The 19,326-nt window shown below is 35.4% G+C and overlaps 2 protein-coding genes across 4 annotated transcripts in view; both read right to left on the bottom strand.

Moving 5' to 3' along the window:
• Positions 1 to 562: 562 nt before the first annotated feature.
• LOC113120009 (leucine-rich repeat-containing protein 71-like) lies at positions 563 to 13,348 on the bottom strand. The gene is made up of 14 exons (XM_026289809.1): positions 13,103 to 13,348; positions 5,586 to 5,690; positions 5,326 to 5,445; positions 5,153 to 5,228; positions 4,989 to 5,063; positions 4,615 to 4,683; positions 2,961 to 3,120; positions 2,768 to 2,851; positions 2,471 to 2,665; positions 2,288 to 2,363; positions 2,099 to 2,184; positions 1,914 to 2,019; positions 1,739 to 1,827; positions 563 to 1,164 (listed from the first exon to the last, which is right to left on the bottom strand). Exons 1-14 carry the CDS (start codon positions 13,185 to 13,187, stop codon positions 1,027 to 1,029), a joined length of 1,464 nt encoding a protein of 487 aa, XP_026145594.1. The 5' UTR covers positions 13,188 to 13,348; the 3' UTR covers positions 563 to 1,026.
• Positions 13,349 to 13,951: 603 nt separating this feature from the next.
• The window catches only part of ash1l (ash1 (absent, small, or homeotic)-like (Drosophila)), a 29,431-nt gene continuing 24,056 nt past the window's right edge, over positions 13,952 to 19,326 (bottom strand). For all 3 annotated transcript variants that reach the window (XM_026289803.1, XM_026289802.1, XM_026289804.1), the window contains exons 24-27: positions 19,057 to 19,229; positions 18,749 to 18,915; positions 17,738 to 18,227; positions 13,952 to 16,476 (exon numbers count right to left, since the gene is read on the bottom strand). In XM_026289803.1, coding sequence (XP_026145588.1) covers positions 16,385 to 16,476; positions 17,738 to 18,227; positions 18,749 to 18,915; positions 19,057 to 19,229 — 922 coding nt within the window. In that variant the 3' untranslated portion in view covers positions 13,952 to 16,384. The remainder of the gene's footprint in view (positions 16,477 to 17,737; positions 18,228 to 18,748; positions 18,916 to 19,056; positions 19,230 to 19,326) is intronic.

Below are 19,326 nucleotides of genomic sequence, written 5' to 3'. Positions count from 1 at the left end.
TAATACTATTAAAGATTATATTTGTATTATATATTTTTTTCAAGTGTAATTTATCGTCTAGCTTCCCTGTGGAATAGCCATTGCATTCATCTTCTGTTAGTTTTCTCAACGCTCGCATGGATGGACCAATCAGAGTCGTTCAGTCATCGCTTGCATGGATGGACCAATCATAGTCGTTCAGTCAGTCTGTGCTTACAGATTTTTACAGACGCTAGGACCATAGACTGTAAAATGACTGTAACATATATTGTAGTAAATTGTATAATGCCACGTGTTGTTAGTGTTTTTTAGGTCATTGTTTTGTGGGTGACAAAGTGTGTTTGTCGGCTGTCGACCTTTGCTATTGTTCAGGAAGAATGAGTTGATTTGAGACATGTTTTGGTAGTTGTAGTGCATTTTGCCAAGCTGAAAGTTGGTTAGGAAAACTGTGAACAGTTTTGCCAAAGTGACCTAAGGATTGAGAAATGTGTCCTAGCATCTGTAAAAAACTAATGTTTGATGGAAAACGAATGAGAAATAGAGATCTGCGGATGAATAAAAAAAGAATAACATACATATTATGTAGACTTGAATTTGATGCATTATTTGAATAAACACGCAGCTGGTACAATTATCTTTTTAAAGATTTTGACTAATACAAATTAAAATTACCAATTGGTAAACAGTTATTTCAGAAGAAGTGCAGAGAAAATTGACATACAAAATAATACAGGGTAGTTCAGCAATCCTTTGCCTTAAAAAGCCCAGACCAACTCAATTACATTTAAATAGAAGCTTACTAGAAAAAGTAACAAAACTAAAAACTGAAATAAGATGTAGTGATCAAAATGTTTAACAAATCAAAACTAATATTGAGCCCTTTGTCCATAACACTGCATGTACAATGTCAGTGAATATGTAAAAATACAATACAGCAAAGATAAATAAGATGAACAAATTATGAAAGCATGAATTATTGGTATGGTTGAGTTGAGGCAGTAGCTTTCATATTTTTCATATATTAAACCCTTCTTGTCATTTACATTGTTAGGCATCATTGGTGGTCTTGGGTTCACCGTGATCCTCCTCCACCTGACCAGAACGTTTTTTCTTTAGAGGGTCTCTGAGAGACATAATCTTCTGTATCTTCAGGAAGGTGTCACAATCTGAGTGAAAATGATTCTTCTGAAAAACATAGTTAAAATTAAAGGTGCTGTAGGGAACTTTTGTAAAAAAATATTTTTTTACATATTTGTTAAACCTGTCATCATGTCCTGACAGTAGAACACGAGACAGATAATCTGTGAAAAAATCAAGCTCCTCTGGCTCCTCCCAGTGGTCCTATTGCCATTTGCAGAAAGTCATGCGCTCCCGGTAAAAAACAACCAATCAGAGCTGCGATCTGTAACTTTGTTTGTGTTCAAAATGTCGAAAAATTAACATAATAAGCGAGTACACCATGAATCCATTTTCCAAACCGTGTTTTTAGCTTGTCCTGAATCACTAGGGTGCACCTATAATAAGTGTTTATATTCGGTCTATTTTAGATTGCTTCGGGGATACTGCGGCGGAGTAACCCAGTACCTTTGCGATTCTTCATAGACATAAACAGAGAGAAGTAGCTCCAGCTACAATGTTCTTCCGCAAGACGCAAGCAGTTCTGTTTATTAACCGCTAGAGCGTCAAAAGTTACCTACCGCAGCTTTAAAACAAGCTCTTTAAAAGAATTTTGAATGAGAAGAAGAATGATGATACTCACGTTGAGAGAAAGACGCAGAAGCCCACCGTCACGCTGGCCTTCCAGAGAGGAGAGGAACACCTTGAGGGACTGCTCAGTCAGTTTATTTCCTGCATTATCAGAAAAGAAATTGTTACAGCAAAACAAATATGTTTCACTTTAATAACGAATGAAATCAATCTTGAAATGAAAGCACCTGAGAGATTCATAGAAGTAAGGCATGTGTTTCCTGGATGAATGACTTTCCCTCCAGTGTGCACAATTCCAGGATCCAATAGAGGAATCACCGTCTCATCCACTCTCTGACAAACAAATGCTTCCATGTTTAAGGGGAAATATCTTTGAACTATATATATATAAAGTTTAAAAGCTTATTCTTACCTCTTGTTCAGATACTAGTTCAGATACTAGTAGATTATTGTCTTTGCCTGCTGATTTTCCAGCCTGACTTCGGGGAACTTTATTATCTGAGTGAAAAGCATAACTTTTTTAAAAAATGAAATATATCATTTAAAATATAAAGTCCGCTTCTGAATCTCAAAGAAACAGGTGTCAAAGGAAATTAATTACCTTTCTTGGCCACCCTTGGCTCCTCTTTCTTTGCTGCATGACCTGGCGCTGGTTTCTCATCTTTCTTAGGGTTGTCCTACACACAATAAAGTAAAATCATGCAACAAACATCATGAAACAACTGTGTTATATCTCAATAAAAAGAGATAGACTCTAAATGTATCGAGAACAACACTGCTCTACCTTCTTTTTGGTGGGGTTCTTTGTAGTCTTGTTGAGACGATCTAAAGAAGAGCTGCTGCGGACGGAAAGAGGCCGCTCATGTGAGTCTGCAAGACTAACTAGAGATGGCTGGACCATTGTTGATTCTTCACCTTTAATTAAGAGCTTCCTCCTCTCAACTATCTCCTCATGTGTCAGAGCAAAGTGACCAAGCACCTAAATAAGGAAATGAGATAAAAGATGAATAGAAATATGCATGTTTAATGTGTCAAGTAAGGCAAATATAATGTAGTTGTTAAAAGGAGTATATAAGTATACCTCAGCTAAATGAGCTGCTCCATTATCCCCTATTTGATTGTAGGATAACGACAGACACAGCAGGGAACGGTTGAGACGCAGACCCTTTTAAAGAGAAGCATAGGTCATATTAAAAAATCAGTTTTAAGTATATGAAGTCTTGATATCATTAGAAATGTCTGAACACCTTCAGATGGCAGACTTCAATACACACCTGAGCAATGTGAATTGCACCTGCATCACCAATACTATTAAAGGCTAGGTTGAGTGACAGGAGGTTTTTGTTGGCAGAGTGTATAGTGGACAGAGCCGAGCCAATCAGATGAGCTCCTTCCTCTCCTATATGATTATTACGTAGTGATAAGTCCGTCAACCTAGCATGGACATTATTTGAAAAGAGCTTAGTGACAAAAAAAACATTATTATTATACAAATAATGCATTTAGTCATTATGTGAGAAATGCATTGCAACACACTTAAATGCTATATTTCAAGCAGCAAATATATATTTATATATATATATATATATATATATATGTGTGTGTGTGTGTGTGTGTGTGTGTGTGTGTGCGCATGTTTTTGTCACATATCAGGACATAACTCTGTAAAATGACATGGGTATGACACAGGTATTACAAGGAGAAGGTTTTTCAAAACACTTATAAACCATATAGAATGAGTTTTTTTGAGAAAGTAAAAATGCACAAAGTTTCCTGTGAGGGTTAGGGTTAGGTGTAGGGTTGGTGTTAGGCCATGGAATATACAGTTTCTACAGTAAAAAAAACAAACAAAAATGTGTGAGTGTGTGTGTGTGTGTGTGTTTGTGTGTGTGTGTGTGTGTGAAAGTACCTACTTTGATTAAAGATTTTATCTATCTTTATAGAAGATATTTGTAATCTTTAAATTTTTTAAGACCTCATAGCCTACGTGACTGAGATTAAGTACAAGGGGAGTAAGAATGATTCATGTGAACACTGCATGCAAAGATTATTAAAACCTTGACAGTTCATATGTAATTTATATATATATGGATGCCTCTGGGACCCCTAGGCACCTGGAGACGGTTAAAAAAAAAGTTATGATCTTTAAAAAGAGACGGGGTAAAATTTCAAGGTAAAAAAGGTGAATCGAGAGAGCAAATAAATTATTGTGGAAAGCAAGGGGCAATAACATACATAAAAATAGTGACGTCTGCTTATCGGACAGTGACTGATAACAAAATTGTATAAGAATGCAAGCTTGGAGTTTGTAAGAAACCAGTTAATATAGTAAGCAGTCATCTTGGCTTTGTTAAACTTTTTTTTCTGTAAAACTATTTATTTTGCCATTAATTGTAATAACAGCCAGTGCTCCACACAGAGATCTGATCTCATCGTCCACCTTGTCTGTCTGGATGATGACATGAAGAAACAGAACAAACTAAGACAGTCTTCCAGAAGAACTGTTGCAACATCTCCAAAATGCTTCAAGAAAACTTCTTGCAAAGCAACCTGAAAAACTATGCGCAAGTACATCGAAGGCAAAAACTGCTTTAAACACAGAGGATGGTCCCACCAAATGTTGAATTAATTTAGTTAAAAAAAGTTATTTGATAAAGACAATCTATTTGTGACAGCATCCTCCTTTTACAACATGTTTACACAAGTGCCTAAAACTGTCTGCTGATTTGCCGCTCAGTAAAGATTGTGTATTATAACCAATGCTGAATTTTTTTTTGCTGTTTTTGTTGTTTAATCAAATTTATGTATCCTTGCTCAATAAAAGTCAAAAAAAGAATAAAAACCCACAACATTGACCCCAAGCTTTTGAATGGTACAATAGATTGTAAGCATCAGGTGTGTGTATGTTTAAAAATGAAAATGACTCACATGCTGTCTTCCCCTATTAGTAAGTGATAACTCTGCTCAGGGAGTAGATTACCCTCTAAAACCACCTTCCTGTCAAGATAGAAAGTGGTAGGTAATGTCATCAGATTTTCCAGTATCTATTACCATAGTTTACTTTCCGAATAGATCTTTTGCATGTGGTGAAAAGCACAAACTAGAAGGCTTATAGCACGCTGGTGGATATAATTTATCAAAGATGATCATTTAAGCCTTAAATAACTTTGAGATTAAATTAATGTGAAATGAATGAATTAATGAAAAGTTATTTCTAACACACTGAATGTGGGTCTCAGTAACACTGGTAAGAAATAATTCCAAGTCATTCTAGCCTTCTAAAACAGTTTGACTGTCCTTACCTGAGGTTTGAGCACAAAAACACTGTGTTTCTAATGGAGGTGAAAGTGGAATCCGTCAGGCCCGCACGCCACATGCTGCAAAGTATCACCATTAATTGGAAATTGGCATAACATGGTGTTTATTTGCAACAGCAACACTCATAAACACACACTCAAAGTCTTACTGTAAGCATTGTAGGTTACTAAAGGAATGCAATAGCCTGCTCAACACCTGAAGCACCACCTCATCCACCTTCCATCCTAAAATTAACAGCAACAATAAACGGAGGCATTTTGATATTAAATATTTCTTACGAATGTGAACAGTTATGCCTCATTGTTTACAAAGAAGCCTTACCAGATATTTTTACTTCCCTTACGCTGCCGTGGTCTTCATTCTCCAGCTCTATCTGGAGGCAAGGCTTAGAAGACCACGTTGTCATTTGACTTTCTAAAGATGTCTGGAAATGATTATCCCCTTCAGTCCAGTTTGGAGTTTTTATTATGAAAACAATATGAGTTTTTTAATATGGGAGACAAATAAATAGCATTAAGTATAACATTTCATCCTAGTAGAGTCAACATTAAAATGTATGTTTTATGTACAACAGTATTTACCCATGATTCCTCTATTTGTAGCTGTTGACTGCTTTATCTTCACGGAGGGGATCTCTTTCACACCCATGAGTTTGCACAGCTCTGTGAAGTCTAGCTCCAGATTTCCTAAGCACAGGTAATCATCTAAGTTAGTGTGATCGATACAAAAACACACTGACATTGACTTTATGTGCTCTAGGGATTAGCACACAGCATTTGAACTCCAACAAACAGCATACCTTCGGACATTGCATATATTTTGGTTATTTAATTTGGTGCATGTAAGGTTACATGTCCAGTTCACTTAGTTTTGTCATGGCCACGACAAAATAACTTGTTGGAACGTGATATTGTGGTGTGGCGCATCCAATGCGTAAATAAACCTACGATAATCAGGGATGGACTCCTTAATATTTTACGAAATTATTACATTATATAATCATTATTAACCATAGTCCTTGGCTACCGGGCTGTATTATATGGGATAGTCTGCATTCAAATTAAGTTTATCATGAATAAATGTTACATAAAGTGCATAATATAAAATAGGCCTAGAATAAAACATCTCTATCCATCCTACATTCTTTTTAAGTCCATTAACTGAACGTCTTTTTCCCGTAATTATTATTATCAGCCGATTATTATTGGATATATTTTTTACTTAATTTCTATCTCTTTACTTAACGTTCTGAATGCTTTTGTAAATAATAGCCTACTGTAAATGCTTGACATGCCAATCAAGCTTTGATTATGCTGACTGGAAATGCTGGAATGCAGTTTAAATTTAACATATATTTCATTTTATTTCGGCTAATCAATAAACCATAATTATAAATACTTTAGAGTTTCTTTGAGGAGTTAATATTTACTAAAATACTAGCATAATTATACAAAACCAGGTAAAGCGATACACAAATTAAAAAAAAAAAAGCAAATATAACAATAAATATAAAAGTACAGCCCTAATAAGTTAATGTAATATTAATAATAATAATAATAATATACAAATATTTAATTAAATGTTTAATTTAAATAAAAATGTTTTATCTATTTTCGATATAATCCCGGCTTGCTATTGTAACGCAGGTTTGTTAACGCATTAAACTCGCGGCCAGAAAAAAATATGTTGTTCCCTCAACATCATAGATATATAAATGCCTCAACCAAAGTCCTCAACATAACATCTCGAGGCCATCCCATAATATCACGTACCCACCAGCATAGACATATAAATACCTAGACGCATCATTGGCCGCTTTGAGCCGTTGCCGCATCGTCCGCCATGTTAGTGAGGGCAAGACTGCCTTAAAACAAATGAAAGTAAACGGAAGCTGCGGTTTTTACTGAATAAAAACACCATAACGTTCTCACTTACCAACCAATTTCAGAGGTTAAAAAACAGTAAAAAAAAAAACTTTGCCTCCAGTTGTTTAGTAAGGTTTGGAAAATTATTAATTGGAAGCTCACATTTGTATCACTTGATGATTTCGTTGATTTTTTCGGTTTACAAATCTGTTAATTTAGTATAACTGTGACACATTCATGTAATGTAATTTGAATGTACATTACATGATATGTAGTTGTTTTATTGCTTTCTCTGTGTTCACTCGCAACATTTTTCTTTCTTTTTTTTCTCTCTTTCTTGTGTCTTGGGTCAGAACACAGCCCATTCCCTTTGAAGTACTGGGATAAAACCTAAATAATACATCTTTAAACACTAATAATTTACTATAGTTGAGAAAATTTAATAAAACAAGTAAATACAAATCACACACTTGAAGTCTGCTTTTCATTTTGATAGCACTTTAGCCTACAGAAGAATACAACAAATAATAACACATGTAACTGATGAGGCTATGGATCCAGTGAAAATTAAAATATGCACTAATACAGTGCACAGTAGAAATATAGTAAAAGTGATATGTTCAATTAAAAAGTACATGTAGTACAACTTAAAGTAAAGTGAATAATATGAAAAGCGAGTACAACGGTACAATAACATATGAGATACAATAGATTTATTAAATTCTATGTATAATATGAATAATACCATAATAAATAACTGAACAACAATAGGTTAATAATAGCAAGAAGAATATGTAATATAAAGGGTGGAATAATACAGAATAGATAAAAATGAAGAATAAATGAATAGTAAAATAAAGAGTAAAATAAAAAAAATTGAAATGTAATTTTAAAATACTAATTATTAATCAAATTAAGACACAACTAATGACACAACACAAAAATATTGTGGTTATGAGTTCCAAATTGTGTTTAATTAATGAGCTCCTTAAGGTGAGACACCTACAGGCAAAAACACAGATTTTTCAAGCAACTGTCAATTTTGAGATTTTGGGCTTTTTGGTTTTTCATAAAGTGCTTTTTCAAACTAGTGGAAGGAAAACATCCAAAAGACACTGTTAAGTGTTTCTTTTATAGCACTTTATCTGTTTGTGTCAATAGATTTCAATTACAATGCATATTTTTAAAGGCCGTTTTCTCAAAATGAGTTTTTTCTTCAACACTGAGCCATAAATCTCCACTTCAGTAGCACTTACACACACCAAACTTTACATTTTTATTCCTGTCTATATTCAAGGTTTTTACAGAGGGATTTGTTCATATATATTTTCCTTGATTATATACAACATTTTATTCCCCCCAAAATTGTGAAAATATATTGTTTTCTGGCTGTTCAAAGTATTTCCTGAATTATGGAGTGACAAAAAAAGATAACCAGAATTCCTCTGTAAAAACATTTGACTCTAATATGTCAAAAAAATTAAACAAAAATTTTGAAACTGACTTCATCTAGTGTTCAGATTTTTGTACTAGACATCTATGCAAATTAGCACATATTTCATGAAATAATGCCTCATTTGCATATTTAAACATAACATTTTTGAAAACTTGTAATACAAAAAATGTTTGCAATAATCAATGTAATCAATCAACTGGGTAAGTAAGGTGATAACTATTAGTTTTTTTTTTTTTTTTACCCTATTCACCTGCAGTGTCTCGCCTTAAGTATAATATATACATGTACTTACACACACACACACACACACACATATATATATAATAGAAAATCCTCTGAATCAATCTCAGCTCAAGAAACACATTTTATTTAAGTTCTGTCTTTCTCTGGGAATAGATGTGAAGACAAAACCTGACTAATAAACATTAATTCCCCGCCGCTTCCCTCAAGATTTTCTATTTTATTCAATTAATGAGTCAAATAATGTAAAATACTTGATGATGCTTGACATTTTTTTCTATAATGCACATTAAACACACTCATGCAGAAAACACACATTTTGAAACAGTGGTTTGTTTTTCCATGTATGTTGGGCGGCACATTGGAGCCTGTTTGCGACTCGGTTCATTCAGATCGGCACTTCGGAGCCTGTTCGTGACTCTGTTGATTCAGATCGGCACTTCGGAGCCTGTTCGCGACTTGGTTGATTCAGATCGGGACTTCGGAGCCTGTTCGCGACTCTGTTGATTCAGATCGGGACTTCGGAGCCTGTTCGCGACTCGGTTGATTCAGATCGGCACTTTGGAGCCTGTTCGCGACTCTGTGGATTCAGATCGGCACTTCGGAGCCTGTTTGCGACTCGGTTGATTCAGATCGGCACTTCGGAGCCTGTTCGCGACTCGGTTGATTTGCACTTCGGAGCCTGTTCGCGACTCTGTTGATTCAGATCGGCACTTCGGAGCCTGTTCGTGACTCGGTTGATTCAGATCGGCACTTCGGAGCCTGTTCGCGACTCGGTTGATTTGCACTTCGGAGCCTGTTTGCGACTCTGTTGATTCAGATCGGCACTTCGGAGCCTGTTCGCGACTCTGTTGATTCAGATCGGCACTTCGAAGCCTGTTCGCGACTCGGTTGATTTGCACTTCGGAGCCTGTTCGCGACTCTGTTGATTCAGATCGGCACTTCGGAGCCTGTTCGTGACTCGGTTGATTCAGATCGGCACTTCGGAACCTGTTCGCGACTCTGTTGATTCAGATCGGCACTTCGGAGCCTGTTCGCGACTCGGTTGATTCAGATCGGCACTTCGGAGCCTGTTGGCGACTCGGTTGATTCAGATCGGCACTTCGGAGCCTGTTCGCGACTCTGTTGATTCAGATCGGGGCTTCGGACGGAGCCTGTTCGCTACTCGGTTGATTCAGATCGGCACTTCGGAGCCTGTTCGCGACTCGGTTGATTCAGATCGGCACTTCGGAGCCTGTTTGCGACCCTGTTGATTCAGATCGGGACTTCGGAGCCTGTTCGCGACTCGGTTGATTCAGATCGGGACTTCGGAGTCTGTTCGCGACTCGGTTGATTCAGATAAGCACTTCGGAGTCTGTTTTTATTATCGTGTGACGGTTTTTAGGTGTCCAATCTGTCGATGAGTCAGGTATGTTTTCTTCTGTCCTGATGTGAGAGTTGCCCGCTCCAATATGGCGGCGACGTTGACGTGCGGTCAAGCGGCCAATGAGGCGTCTAGGTATTTAGGGTCATTATACGAAAACGTGCCATTTCCCACTTTTAATGTTTGATTTTCAAATTTCTGTTTTGAAAATCTTTAAGCCCCTTTTTGGATTAAGTAGATCCTTACCTCTCAGGAAAATGTGCCGTGCCATCTCAGGCTATCTTATTTTTTTCATTTTTTTCATTTAACTAATTTAAATGTGTGTTTTTGGTCAACCCTGTTACCAACATATTAATTACTTTTTGAAAAGGTTTTAAATACATGTATAGAACAAATCTGATATACTGTGGAAGATATACTCCCCCTTGTTACATTAAGAGTGTTTGTGAATTGAGAATATTGAAAGTTTTATTTTTTTAAGGGGATGAATACGTTCATTTCCAAATTACACTCTCCCAGCATCTTCTGTTTTAAGAAAAATGTATGGAAACAAAAATTAAACACCTCAATTCAGTTTTGAGTGGATTATTAGCCTCTCTTACTAAACATTTACAATTAATTGATTACATTTTTATTTACATTTTTTAAGTTATATTAGAATATTATACAAGTAACAGGGTTGACACATCAGTTACAGGGTTGACAACAGCTACCGTATTGATTATACTGCTTGTTTGAGTTACAATTATGGTTGTAATGGAGTCTTAATTGGACATTCATAAACCTTTAATTCAACATGACTAATCAGCATATTATGTAGACGGCTCTATTGAGATATTTTAGCATAAAAATGATGAAAAACCGAAACTTATCTGTTTGCATGAACTTTAACTTTAAAATGTTTTAACTGTTGCCCCGCCTTCTACTTCTCAAACCTCATACTTTCTATGATATTGTGCTGAGAAAACACAGATTTACCCATTCTGTGTTGGTAGTGGCGTGTACCACAGATTGCTTTGCCAATTGAGAAACTTGATTGGTAAACGGTTTGCCAGAATATACCCTGACCCAGATCTATCCCGTTAGTGAAGCATTGGTTTCCACACTGGTTTCATTAAATAAATAAATAAAGGAAATTATTATTTTAAAAGATTCACGAATAAGAATCATCTGTTCACGAATTGGATCGTGAACTTGCATTACCGAGCCAAAGATGATACTGAACATTTCGAATGAATAAAGAAGTTCATCTGTAAACCACATAAAGCTATTGTTTGACTTCATAAACCTTTATTTTATGCATGCTTCGTATGGATCTGTTGACTGAATGCATAGTGTGATTTCTAGGAGAATGTTTGTGTCGTTATGTGCTTGTAACGGGAAAAAATCAGTCGCGGTATTGTTTGAAATCCCCAAACTTAAATATTAAATTAATAAATTACATCAAAATAAAAGTAATCACTGGTAATCTAAAATAGTTTTCAGATGTTACTGTAATCTGATTACCCCTTATTTAAAATGTAATTTTAACGAAATACAGTTACTCATATTTTGTATTTTACATACGTAACGCTGTTACATGTATTTCGTTACACCCCAGCCCTGATTATTTATGATTGTGTAGCATACTGTAAATGTAAGTAGTTCACATGCCATCAAATAATCATACAAGTCACACAAGCTTGATTTGTTTTTTGACAAGAAAACTTTTTCAAACTATTTGGATGGAGTGCATGTATGGAGAGTATCCCAAATGCAAACTGAAAAGCTTGTTAATTTATTGACTTCTCATAATAAAAAAAATAATGACTTTTGATTTATAAAGCACATTTATAAAACCCAATGCACTTGTGTGTATCAGTATAGATCAGTAACCTCAACATATTTTAGCCTATCTATCAGTAGAATAAATAAAAAAACATGATTTTTAGGGATAAAAACTGTAAAAAACATGTATATTATGTATACTATTTGTAAGAAAAGTATGTCTGTTAAAATTCTCAGTCATCCAGGTCATAGTTATCCAAGAAGGGTTGGCTCAGGGGTGACAACCCCACAGAGGTTAAATGCCTGGCACTCCCCATCAGTCATTTAGAAATGAAGAAACCCCTTGGATGAGAGGCAATAGCTTCAAATATGGACGTACCTAGTCCAGTTGCCCTTGATTTAACCCTTCTTGTGTATACAACATGGGTAAGACACACAAAAGCGTACTTGGGTCAACCCTCTTACCCTGGAATGGTTACAGGGTTGACGGTAACAGGGTTGACGAAAAAGGTTATTGCCGGCCATTACTAGCCATGAGGTATAGGTAATGACACTACATTACGTGCCTTAATGAGAGGCTTAAATATTATCATATATGTAAATTTTTAAATATGTACAAAAAACTTTTTAACATATGCTTTTCTGGTAACAGGGCTGACACAATGAGCGTGTCCCTGTCTTTCAGACATTACATAACCTCAAAGAAAATTCATTAAAAAGAAGAGAACACTTACTTGTCTTCTACCATCAACTTCATGAAAGTCAGATAATGTCACTTCCTGGAACTGATGCAACTTTTGGAACAGTCCATTATCTTTAAAGAGGTGTTTTTATAAAAAGTAACAGGGTTGACGAGAACCTAGGGACCCGACTAAATTGTATGTTTTTTTATTTTATTTGACACGTTAAGAATAAAATCCATTTATGACTAATCAACTGACACTTAAGGCTTTATACAAGTATATGTTTTTTTATGATAGTTTGACTTTTTTGGCCTCGATAGCAAGTAGAAGTAGAAAAATCTTACTGAGGGACAGGCCATTTTCAACATTTCTTCAAGATGCTTTGTACAAAAATGTGATTAAAATCCTTTAAAAACCAAAGAAACAGAAAATAATTTATTTTTATATTATGAGACATTATGGAAACTAAAATATAAAATATTCTATTTCTTTTATGTTTTATTAAGATTTACAGAGCTTTTTTTTCCTGAGGGACACAAAATGGCACGTTTTCGTATAATGACCCTTTATATGTTTATGCCCACCAGCTAATATGACGGTCCCTCAAATTAATATATCGTGGCAACGACAAAAACTAAGTGAACCGAACATGTCACCGTGATTTAAAGATCATCTGAAGTCATAATCTAGTCTGTCTATCTGTGTTTACAGTCACTTAAGTTACCTGCAGTTTTAGGCGGTTCTTCGTCAGTCACAGAATCCACCTTGTCCACTTTCTCCTTGGAGGATTTTTCTACTCGTTTTTTCATTTTTTTTAAGGCGGGAAACTAACCAGCAGTTCTTTAAACCTTACACAAAACTAAATTGATTAATATATAAATGATTAATAATTATAATGAATACACGGTTGAGCAACGGTTATTTAGATGTGTCGCTCGCTCAGGTTGTATTCCGTTGTCATGTCAACAGCTGGCGCCTCACTTGAACTATTATTTCTATTGGCGTCAACCTATGGCGTCACCTAGCGGATGGCGGGAAAAAGAAAACTCGGAAAGTAGTACACCTTTCAGAGATATCTAATAAAAAGGACAGATTTACTTAGTCATACGTTAATAAATTGAGAAAGCAGGGTATTATAAAAACATCTTTTAACTCCACAGAAAATAAAAGTATATATTTTGCATATCACACATGTATTAACTGCAGTAACTATTTTTCTGGAGGTGTAAAATGACCAAATAGAATAAGATGAATTACAGTAACTTGCTTTAATAAATGCTTTCATAAATATCTAAAGGTGCTTATGAGATTCACTTTTCAAATTAATATAATTCTTCTGTCAAGACATAGTGGTAATATTACTTAAATGTAATATACTTTAATCTTTGAGGTTTAAGTCTAAGTTTTGATCAAATTAAAGAGACACGAGGCATATATTTTAGTGATCACCTTGGATTAATTTTAAAGCTAAAATTATACAATTTTAATAACGAATGGCAGATAAATGCCTCAAGATTTAATAGATGCATCAGTATATGCGAAAACATCAGTTAGCATTAATTGGGAGTTCAAATGATGGTACGCAATAGTTAAAATCCACTTTATTTGAAGATGTAATGACTGTCCATACAGTTAAAATACGATTTGTCTGTATACCTGGAGTAATAACGGTTATGACCTAATAAAGAACTGATCACAGATTCTCTGCTAAATGTATGAGCAACAGGCAAGTATATTCACAATAATGTAGTGCTTTTTATTAAAAAACAAACAAACAAAACAAATAGAATATAAAACAAAAAAAAAGTAAAAACCAACAGCATTTTTCATGACTTTATAATTACAAACTTTGAACCAGAGTGGAAGAAGTTTCGACAAACTGTACACAACATCACAAAATGCCTGCCAGTCTGTCCATATACAATGCTTGCATCTTATTTTGTGATTGTCTAAAAAAGAACTAAACAAATCGCACAAAAACACACAAATACAAGCATTATATTTATGACCGCTTTCACAAAAAAAACATAATCATTTCTCATTTGAAGAAAAAAAAAAATTAAAAAGGAGATTAAGAACATGATACTGGGTTGAAAGCTTTTTTTTCTGCCAAAATATCATTTTACATTTTTATGTTGGTTTGTTTTTTTAGTGTTCAACACTTTGCAGCAAAAAAAAAAAAAAACGAGGAACATTACATCTTTTTCTCCTCAAAAAGTAATAAAAATAATAATAATAATTAGAATAATGTTAATATTAATTATTACAGTGACGGGTGCCAGGTGTGGGGTCTCTGGGCGACCCGTTCCACAAAGACATCATCAGACGATCCTCTCTAAAGCAATGAGCTCAATTCATGGTTTTGGGTAGCAAAGTTACAGAAGGTTCGTCACTTACGCCGGAAATTTGTAGCGATTATTAATCATAATGTCTGCCGCTTTCTCGTCAATACAAATCGCATAATAATCATAAGAATCATAATAATAATAATAATAATAATAATAATAATAATAACACATATAGGGCTGAATCCTGTACAATACAATACACAAAACCCATTATCAAGATATTGCTTTTGGAGGCATTTCTCACATTTTCCTGTCTGTTTATATACATAGCTTGGCACTATACAGCTTTCTTTCCTTTCATTTGTCAGTTTTCATCGTTTTTTTATTTTTATTTGTCCTTGTCGGTCCATCTAAGGGGTTTGAAATACTTATCCGTCATAGCTGATGCATTAAGGGATAAAAACTCATCATGATTTTGTTTATAAACATTCTCCATGGCAACCTAAAAAGGCCATTAAAAACTATAAAAGAAAAGCAAAAGAAAACAACAACACAAAAACCAGAACCCGACCCCGTCCCACCCGCCCTGCAAGCCCCTCACAAATAATATGACATTACATGATACACAAGAAGTTCTTGTGAATTTAACGGTTTATTAACTGCTGTCAAGCCCTTAGTTGTTTCCTCTTTTGTATATATTATTAGAATGGGCTCACACACACACACACACACACACACACACACAGACGCACGCACACAAACACCTTAAAGAATCTCACACACTACCATAAACAAAAAACTGTGGAGATAACGGCATTCTAAGGCGTTATATAAAGCCAGCGTGCCTCCACTGCTAGATTTTGTTTGTTTTTGTATTTATTTTGAGCTGGTGAATTAAATACTTTTTAAAAAGGGGGTGGGGCTGGCAGCCATTCTAAACCAATCACAATGCCCACGATAACAGGAGCGAAACATTCCAGCCCAGTCCCGAAGTCCCGAGCTCACAAATATGGATACCCCTGTCGTGCTCCATTCCTAATATAATTACAGTATAACAAAGAAAAAAAAACTAACAGAAAAAGAAGGTAACATACTTATGTTTTGCTTTATCATACAGCATTGATCAATACTGCGTGAGTGTTAGTGTGTCTTATCCGTACATCTCCGGGAGCAAATGATGTCCTTGTTGTTAAAAGTGCAGTTAGCCAACGTTCTTTCTCAGCTCTGTCTCCTTTCTCTCTTTTTCCCAGTCTATGGGCAGTGTGTGTGCGCTACACTGCACCTCCTATGATGATCCTGTTTATGTAGTTTTTGCCTCGTTTTCGTTCTTGGTTGCACTCAAGTCATTCCCGTTGTCGGCCACAAGGTGGCGCCAGACTCCCATGTTTCCATTTGCGCCCGAAACGAAGGCCAAATATAGTACCACTTAGTCACAGGAGACATTTGACAGAGTTCATCTGCAACGATTCGGTTAGAATTTCAAAGCGTTCTTCAGTTTAAACTTTCCTATGTCTGACACTTGTTCTTTTTAAATGCATCAAGGTTGATGACTTGCAGCAAGTTGCATGTCCTCAGTGCACGAATCTCGGGCTGGTCTCTCTTGTAGCTCCTTTAGAAAAAGCAACCGCAAGATATAAATATGAACTTGTCACCTTTCACTTCTGTTCATTATTCTCTTGCTGCTCTGCAAGCGCGCTCGGCAGAGAGTGTAGTCAGCATTACTTCCTGCAAATAAATTCGCTCAGCCCAAGCGTCCGTCTGCGGAGGCGGCGACCAGAGCCTTCCTCCAGAAGATACGTCACATCTATCGCTGTAAGAGAGACATGACCACATTAGTTTGCATCATAGAAGAGGTTACAGTAGATGTGTAGTAGAGTGGGGCAAAATGAGCGGATTATGAATACACATGGTGTTTAAAAAGTGTTTAAACATGAGGCTTCTGTAAATAATTTTTAAATATATATATATACACACACATGTATATATACATACATATTTTACATATATATATATATATATATATATATATATATATATATATATATATATATATATATATATATACATATTTTTTATTATACAGAATAAAACGGCATATTAAATAATGACAATTAGCAATAACATTATAGAATAATAATAATAATAATAAATAATATTATTACTCTTTCCCAACTAAAACTGTAAAAATCTGAATAAAATAATATTTTACTGACTAAAATGATCATTTATGGCTGTATCTCAGAATAAGGTCAAAGATAAAATTCTAAAGATAAAGAAAATTGTTATAAAAAAGTATAACGTAACAGTTATATTACAGTTCTATTATATTTTAGAACAAAGTAATAATATTACAAATAGTATTCATCATTAATAGAAATAAAATACTTTACAATCGAAAACTGTAAAATATAAATTATTGTCAATTAATGACATTTATAAGTGAATCTTAACAGAAAATGTCTAGGTCAAAATTCACTAAATAAACAAACAACACCATTTTTCATGAAATATCCAGATCAAATCTAAACAAAAACGACAACAATATATATTTTTCTGTATAGTATAATACACAAATATCATATGAATTATTAATTTTAATATGAATAGTATCAATATGAATATCTATGTAATGTCATTCATATAATTAGTGTCTTCTAAAACTGTAAAATATGAATAAAATTACAAATGATTGATCACATTTTTGGGTGAATCTCACAGAAAGAAATGCCCAGGTCAAATTTACCCCTACAAAATAAAAATAAAATAATAATAATCTGTGATATAGATGTATTATTGTTTGCTTTAAATATTCAACTAATTATTTGAAAAATGTTCCGTAAAGTCCTTTTCAAATTCAGCATTTGTGTTTGGAGCAACAAAGATTGGTATTGAATGCCAAAAAGCAAGCCAACAATAAAGAGGCTTTTACAACATCATCAAAAATTATGAACATATTGGTGATACCATTGAAAAAAATAAAAATAAAAACTGTGGGATTACAGAATGAATTGGATGGAAAGGAATGCAATCTAACTAAATCCTTTTGGTTAAATCAATATTTGGTCTCTTACCATTCTTGCTGGGCGCCTGGTGCAGCAGGTCGAGCAGAATCTTGTTTAATCTCTCTCTCTGTGCTTCTCTTCTTCCCAGGATGGATGCATGAAGAGGTGAAGAGGAGAGTGAGGAAGAGCAAGGGGCATCCAATGCATCCCGCCCTCCTCCTCCTCCTCCCCCTCTCTCTCTGGAGCCCTCGTCCGTCTCTCTCCTCTCTTCACCCTCCTCTTCTTCCTCAATGTCTTCCTCCTCCCCACCTGTCCTCCTTTCCTGTGACGTGGAGATCTGGGGAGCTGGAGCGCTGGAGTCCTCCTGAGTGGTCTCCATCTCTCCCTCCGCTCCTCTCCCTCCGTCCTCGTGCCCATCTCTCGAGAAGCCAGCAGACAGGGGGTCACATGACACACTGGGGGAGGGCTCTTCATCACACGCTGATGCACCTTTGGGCCGCTCGCTCTTCCAGGCAGAGCGGCCGCCGTTCCTCTTGTAGTTATCCGGCACATAGTGAGGCTGTAGAGAGAGAAAATTCTAATTTACAGATAGTCGATAACACCACTTCCCACCCTATCCAAAACTGTCAAAATATGAATACAATTACAAATTATGGGCTATAACAAAGAATGGGTGACTCCTAAAATGGCCAGTCGAAATTTCAAGCTTAAATAGAAAAATATTAAATAAAAATAAACAAATAAAAATTATTGTACACACTCACACACATACAGTAATTATTAATATAAAACAAATACTAATATTAATATCAATAAATATAACAAATATATATATTAAATATTCTTATAGCATTTGCATATCATTGCTCTTTTGTTGTTTTTGAATGCTTCCATTGTCCTTATCTGCAAGTCAATAAAAGCGTAAGCTAAATGACTAAATGTAAATCTAATGTAGAAATTACACAAAATAATTTATCAAAATAAATAACTTATTAATCAATATTTATGTTGTCATGTAAAAAAATCTTCATGGTTCTAAAGATCAGTTGTGTGAGATTCCTAGCTTATACAGCTACTCACTGAGAAGTCCCTCTTCGGCGTCAGTCTTTTGGGGAAGTGGTTGAATGCATAGGACTTGGTGCACACTGGGTACCGGTTGCGGTGGATCTTGTAGAACAGGTGTGCGGATTTATCCAGCCGGTAGTCGCAGATGTAAACGTCCTGTTCCTTTACCCCTTTCGGACGACCTGAATCCATTAGCGAGAGCATCCGGAATTAGCATGCAAAGCGTTTGGTGGTTTTCAGCATGTAACACCTGGTTCAGTGCATTTCTTGGATCTCACTGTTGGTTTGTTTATGTAAAACTGTTGTATGTGTGAATGTCTCACCCTTGCAGTAAGTATACAGGTCCAACACACAGCACGTTCCCACCACCGCCTCCAGCGGTATGATCTCATACAGAGGCACTCGGAACAACTCGTTCTGATAGAAGCGGCGGGAAGGAGAGTGGTGCGTCTCATGGGGACGGAAGTAGTGATGACCAAAGGCAAACCTCTCACCTCTAAAGAGAGAAAGAGAGTCGAGATCAAATCTAAGGTCCATGCAACTTTTATTTAAAGAAAAGCACTGACAAGGATTTAGTGAGACATGGTCCTTTC

The sequence above is a fragment of the Carassius auratus genome, chromosome 19 (assembly GCF_003368295.1).
Source record: "Carassius auratus strain Wakin chromosome 19, ASM336829v1, whole genome shotgun sequence".
NCBI lineage: Eukaryota > Metazoa > Chordata > Actinopteri > Cypriniformes > Cyprinidae > Carassius > Carassius auratus.
Note: the sequence above shows the minus strand (reverse complement) of the source record. Positions and strands in the feature narration are given on the sequence as shown.